Source organism: Phaseolus vulgaris, chromosome 7 (genome assembly GCF_000499845.2).
Source record: "Phaseolus vulgaris cultivar G19833 chromosome 7, P. vulgaris v2.0, whole genome shotgun sequence".
Taxonomy (NCBI): domain Eukaryota; kingdom Viridiplantae; phylum Streptophyta; class Magnoliopsida; order Fabales; family Fabaceae; genus Phaseolus; species Phaseolus vulgaris.
Genome location: NC_023753.2, coordinates 24,251,754 through 24,258,262, shown reverse-complemented (window position 1 = coordinate 24,258,262; position 6,509 = coordinate 24,251,754). Strand labels below are relative to the sequence as shown.

At 36.3% G+C, this 6,509-nt stretch overlaps 1 protein-coding gene across 1 annotated transcript; it reads left to right on the top strand.

Annotated features, from left to right (window-relative positions):
* The first annotated feature begins 2,453 nt into the window (after positions 1-2,453).
* LOC137829287 (protein FAR1-RELATED SEQUENCE 5-like) lies at positions 2,454-5,158 on the top strand. The gene is made up of 5 exons (XM_068636091.1): positions 2,454-2,734; positions 3,014-4,691; positions 4,780-4,884; positions 4,978-5,075; positions 5,152-5,158. The coding sequence occupies exons 1-5, from the start codon at positions 2,454-2,456 to the stop codon at positions 5,156-5,158; spliced, it is 2,169 nt and encodes a 722-aa protein (XP_068492192.1).
* The last annotated feature ends 1,351 nt before the right edge of the window (positions 5,159-6,509 follow it).

Sequence of the window (6,509 nt, the reverse complement as noted above, 5' to 3'; positions counted from 1 at the left end):
CTGAACCTCCAATGAGGTCCCTGGACTCCCATCTCAACCCTCTTTGCAGCCAAAAAATCCAAAACTAATCACCCAGTTGCAGGATTAAATTACTGTTCACAAACTACAACATAGGTCCCCAGTTAAAATAAATGGGGTCCATACTTACATAAAAACAGCAAAAAAACTGAGATGTTAATAATCGTCATTTAACATTATTTGACGTCACATACAAGTTCGCACTACATAATATTCAAGATTGTCTAATTCCTTATTTTTTGATGGCCTTGAATAATAACTCCATCTTTTCTGCATCTGAAAATTGATGAGGAAGGCAAATGTTAGACAATATACATTGGCAACTTTCATTATAGTTTTTAAAGTGTTGTTCATTTCTTGTATTGTACCTAGAGTCGTGGGTGGAAGTCTTACTACTGGATGACAAGCACGAACTAAGTCATCAGTGGGTGGACATATGTCAGAATTGAAAACCTACATGAATGACAATTTAATTTCAACCATGTAATGTAATGTAAAGAAGACGATTATTATTTTAACTTGCACAGTTGTATTACATTTATGTTGATTGACTACATACCTTGACAATGTTGTTAAGAGTGATATTAAGGTAGAAGTTCCTTCGATTTGGAGTGAAAATGCCCACCTAAAAAACACACAAAAATACTTGTATGAATGACATGACATATGGAATTGTAAAAGAAAAGTTTGTTTTTCACCAGGTTAATACATTCTTTAAGACTAAGACAGAGCCAACTTCAATTACAGAACCAAATTCTTCATTCTTTAAAACCTTCCCATGAACACTTGCACTTGCAGTCCCCGTCGGATCCTGTAAAGCAAGAAATTTAATATACAACTTCTTTTGCAAAATGTAAAAAAGATTACATAATAGGTATATTACCTTAATTGTTATTAACATGTCTCCTAGACCATTGTGCTTGCATGATTTGATTAGACAACTTAAGAGTGGGAAAACATCTAATTCTTTCAAACTTCCCAGGAATGATCTCTGTTCAGAACCACGTCCTTCAATTTCTCCTTCGTAATAAAATGAGAACATCATTAGACATAAACTTTTGTTGTTCCATTCTAAAAAAGGTGATTGAGTATTACCTTGGAATTGAAGGAATTTTTCTGCCCATTTCCATTGGTTGGATGTAAAATCACGATCATAAGTTTGTTGACCTATACGGTTTATAAATTCTTGAGTGTTCACTGGCTGGTCAGAGTTCCGATTAAGGATCATGGCTTGCACATTACCAGCTGGTCCCGGAATGACATTGGTAGTAGAGTTGCAACGTCGTACATAACTACCAATGTCATTGTCGTCGATATCAAGCCCTTCCCATGACTCCATTTGGAATGGATGTATAGTTCAACAAATTCATCCTATCGCATGCCCTATATATAGATGAACGTTGGGCACATGTTATTGAAGGAAGGAAAAGGGACGAAAATGGAAGAATTTGTTTTTTAAAATATTTTTAAAGGTTAGGTGCAGTTTAAGTGTGGTGCGGTTTAGGTGGGTGCCATATAAAGATGAATGTTTGGCACATGTTCACGTTTCAAGCAAGGAAAAAGCAGATGTATTGTCTAATTAATAACCCTTAATAACATATCATAAATGCAACAATAATTTGTTTTTTTAAATAATTTTTAAGATGAGGTGCAGTTTAGGTGTGGTACAGTTTAGGTGAGTGGCATTTAAAGATGAACTTTGGGCACATGTTCACGTTTCAAGCAAGGAAAAAGCAAATGTCTTGTCTAATAATAACTTAGCATAAATGCATCAATAATTTTATTTAAAATATATTTTAAAGTGAGGTGCAGTACGGTACTCTTCTTAAAATGGAAATAAATGCTAATTTGCCATGAATGTTACGTGCAAAGATAGTTTTGCTCCAACTTTATCTTTAGTTTTTTGCACGTGGGGTTCATTCTTCAATGCCACAAATGCTGATTTTTCCATTCACACATTAAAGAGAAAGTGTGTGCCCTTCATTCTACCACGTCCAGCATCCCCTCCACCACTGTCAGCATTCATTATAGCACCAGTTCTTCTTCATTCTACTTCCTTGCATTAACTACAAATTCAAGAGCAGATAACGTCCAGCACTGTCAGCATTCATTGATAACAACAGTTCTTCTTCATTGTTCTTCATTGCATTAAATACAAATTCAAGAGCAGTTAACGTCCACCACGGTCAGCATCCATTAAAGGTTCTGTTGGAAGGTACTCTTGCATTCAATACATAGCTTATTTGTAACTTTGTGCAAATTGTTAAATAATGCATAAAAGTAGTCATAGTTCTTTAATGATGCAGTAGAGTTATTTTGTTCATTGTTTTAAATTTTTAAGTTAAGTTATATAAAGAAAATTGTATACATGTGCATTCATGTTTTTTGTGAACGTCAATTAAGCTAAGCATTGTACACACAACAGGTTTAAGGTAATGGCAGATTTGTCACTTGATGACATTCCGTTCTTAGAAGAATCTCAGCATTCGAATCATTTAGCTAGGAATGATTATGTGGAAAATATACTTCCTGATACAGATTCCCAGATCAATATTGATGAGTCTGTTCCAAATGTAGTTGATGAATCAGCTCCTACAGTTGGAATGTGTTTTGACACTGCAGATGCCGTGAAAAGTTATTACCGACAATATGGCATTAAAAAGGGTTTTGCAATTAGAACTCGAAGTTCAAAAAAAGGACCTGACAAGGAATTAAGGTACTTTATCTTGGTATGTGCTAGGGCGGGAAATTACATGTCTGCGATTCCACCAGAATTAAGCACTCACCCTACTTAGACGGTTGAATGTCCGACTCATATAACTGTTGGAATAAAAGAAGGCAATTGGTATATTATGTCGGTACACGAGGAACACTCACATCAATTGAGCCCGACGAATTCTAGATTGTTTCACGGTAATAGGAAAATATCTTTGCAAACAAAAAGAGTGTTGGATATTAATGACAATGCTGAGGTTCGTATAAATAAGACTTTTAGGTCTTTTGTGTCTGCTGCTGGTGGTTACGAGAATCTCAACTTTGTTGAACGAGATGTGCGTAATTATGTTGCCCAAAGTAGGAGAGCATTGGGGAAGGAAGGTGATGGAAAAGCTCTCTTAAATCATTTCTGTCGCATGAGGGAATTGAATCCACAATTTTATTTTGACATTCATTTGGGCGATGATAACCGCATACGACATGTATTTTGGGCTGATGCTAGAAGTAGGGCAGCATGGGATAGTTTTGGAGACATTTTATGTTTCGATACCACATACCTAACAAATAAGTATGATATGCCGTTTGCACCTTTTGTTGGTGTAAATCATCACGGTCAATCAATATTGTTGGGATGTGGACTCCTATCTTCTGAGGACACTGATGCTTTTGTGTGGCTTTTTCAAAGTTGGTTGCGTTGCATGTCAAACAGACCCCCCGTAGGCATTGTGACCGATCAATGCAGGGCAATGAAAATTGCAGTTGAAGTTGTGTTCCCAAATGCACGTCATAGGTGGTGTCTTTGGCACATTATGAAAAAAATACTAGAAAAACTTCAAGGATATAGTCAGTACAAGGAAATGAAACGTGGAATGAAGACAGTAGTGTATGAGTCCACAAGTGTTGATGATTTCTTGTCTTCGTGGGCAAATTTGATAAATACGTTTAACTTAAGTACAAACGATTGGCTTAGTACATTATTTGAAGAACGACATCGTTGGGTTCCTTGTTATCTAAAATCATTTTTTTGGGCCGGAATGTCAACAACGCAAAGGAGTGAAAGCATGAATGCTTTTTTTGACGGGTACATTAATTCAAGCACAAGTCTCCAACAATTTGTGCAACAGTATGAGAACGCTCTGCAACATAAGGCCGAATTAGAGTGTGAAGCGGATTTTGCTTCTCTTAACACCATAATTCCCTGCACATCTCAATCAGGCATTGAAAGACAATTCCAATCGGAATACACACATGCAAAATTGAATGAGGTGCAAGGGGAGTTTAGAGGAAAAATGAATTGTGCTGTTACTAATGCCTATATTGAGGGTCATGCATGTCGTTTCACTGTTGTAGAGGAGTCTTTCCAAAATGGTAAACCTGAACACCGCAATGTAGTAGTTCTTTTTGACCGTGAACAACTAGATGTATGTTGCACTTGCTTGTTATTTGAATTTAGGGGAATTTTGTGCCGGCACTGCCTTGTTGTCCTTGCTCAAGAAAAAGTGACAAAAGTCCCAAAAAAGTATGTATTGGAAAGGTGGAGTAAAAATCTAAGGCGAAAGCACACGTACATAAGATCATCCTTTGCCACAAAAGACAAGGATCCACAAGTTCAAAGGTATGATGGATTGTGCAAGAAGTTTTATGACATAGCTGAACATGCCAGCGGGGAAATTAATACAACAGAAATCTTGCATAAACAACTTGACAAATTTGTGTTGGAATATGGTCAACAAAGACATGATCAACATAGGACAAAGCATAACATTTGTGGAGCTCCTGAACAACCAACACCAAGTACTCCTACCACAACAATCAACATGAACGGTGATATCCGTAGCCCTATACTTGTGAAAAGAAAGGGTCGGCCGCGATCAACACGACAAAAATCCAGGTGTGAAAAGGCTCCGAGAAGAAAAAATACATGTACTAGACGTCAACTTCCTAGTCAGCCAACTACGGTTAGTATAACAATTTCTTTTCATTTTTTTGTTTACTTTGATATGTCAAATGTAAATATTATATCTAATTCAAAACTAAATGCCTTAGGGAATTGAGGAAGGAAGTTATGTGGGAGGTGTTCAAGCAAATCTGCCTGATCAAACTGAAGGAAACATGAATACATTCAATGGGATGACTAATGCAATTGCAAGGGTACGTGTCTATTGTATTTTTTGTTGTACTTCTTCACTATTTTTCACGTTTGGAACTTCCTATTTTGTTTAATTACTACGAAATAAAGTGTAGGTGTCAAGTACGAGGTCTGTTGGCTTTCTTTCATTGTTGAACTCAGTCCAAAGTAATTTACCAATATCTCAAGAATCAAATGCTTCAGAGTTGTTTAGGTTTGTGACCTTAAACCCAACAAATGTTATACATATCAATTTGTTCATGTAAGTTAAATTCATTATTTGGTTGCAGGTTGTAATGAAGGATCCACAAAACTTTTTACACACAAGGAAGTGTTTTATATGACATAGAAGAGAACCTTTATCATTTTTGGTGCATCACAACTCCTCACTATTTGAACATCGTACATGGGATAAATTCCTATATATATTGATAATACTTGTTGTACTGCAATGTTAAGTTACAAATCAATTTCATGTCTTCTTTGTTTCAACAGATGGTTATATAAAAATCATTCTTGCACCATTTGGTTGTACCTTGTGTATTGAACAAAATGATAACCATGATGTCTTCAAAATACAATCATTTTAAATTTGTTGCATTGAATTTCGTTGAATTGAATGACAATTAGGTTGGTCATAAAATTATTGTAATCCCCTCCCTTGCATGCATGCAGTTGCAGTGAGATAAAGCAACATGAAAACCATAACCATGCAGAAAGTAATTAATGGGTCCCCACTTATTAACACATGGGTCCCCACTTACAGTACAAGGGTTTCTATGACCACCACATCAGGGTAAAACCCACCCAATTAACATCCATACACTAGAAGTATGTCTCACTTGCACACAACATTCAATTCCATTTACAGGAATCCAAAATTTATTTTGAAATCAATGACCATGCACAAAGTTATTGTTGGGTCCCCACTTATTAACACATGGGTCCCCACTTACAGTACAAGGGTTCCAATGACCACCACATCAGGGTAAAACCCACCCAATTAACATCCGTACACTGCAAGTATGTCTCACTTGCACACAACATTCAATTCCATTTACAGGAATCCAAAAAAATTTATGAAAACAATGACCATGCACAAAGTTATGCTTGGGTCCCCACTTATTAACACATGGGTCCCCACTTACAGTACAAGGGTTTCTATGACCACCACATCAGGGTAAAACCCACCAAATTAACATCCATACACTGGAAGTATGTCTCACTTGCGCACAAGATTCAATTCCATTTACAGGAATCCAAAAAATTATTTCAAAATAATGACGATGCAGAAAGTAATTCATGGGTCCCCACTTATTAACACATGGGTCCCCACTTACAGTATAAGGGTTTGTATGACCACCACATCATGGTAAAACCCACCCAATTAACATCCATACACTGCAAGTATGTCTCACTTACACACAACATTCAATTCCATTTAAAGGAATCCAAAAAAATATTTGAAAACAATGACCATGCACAAAGTTTTTCTTGGGACCCCACTTATTAACACAAGGGTCCCTCTTACACTATAAGGGTTCCAATTAATTTATTAACAAAGACCTTCACATTCATGTGCTCCAGTGACAACTTTCTGCCCAAAATATGATATAAAAAAATTCTTAAATTAAATAACTTAAATGAA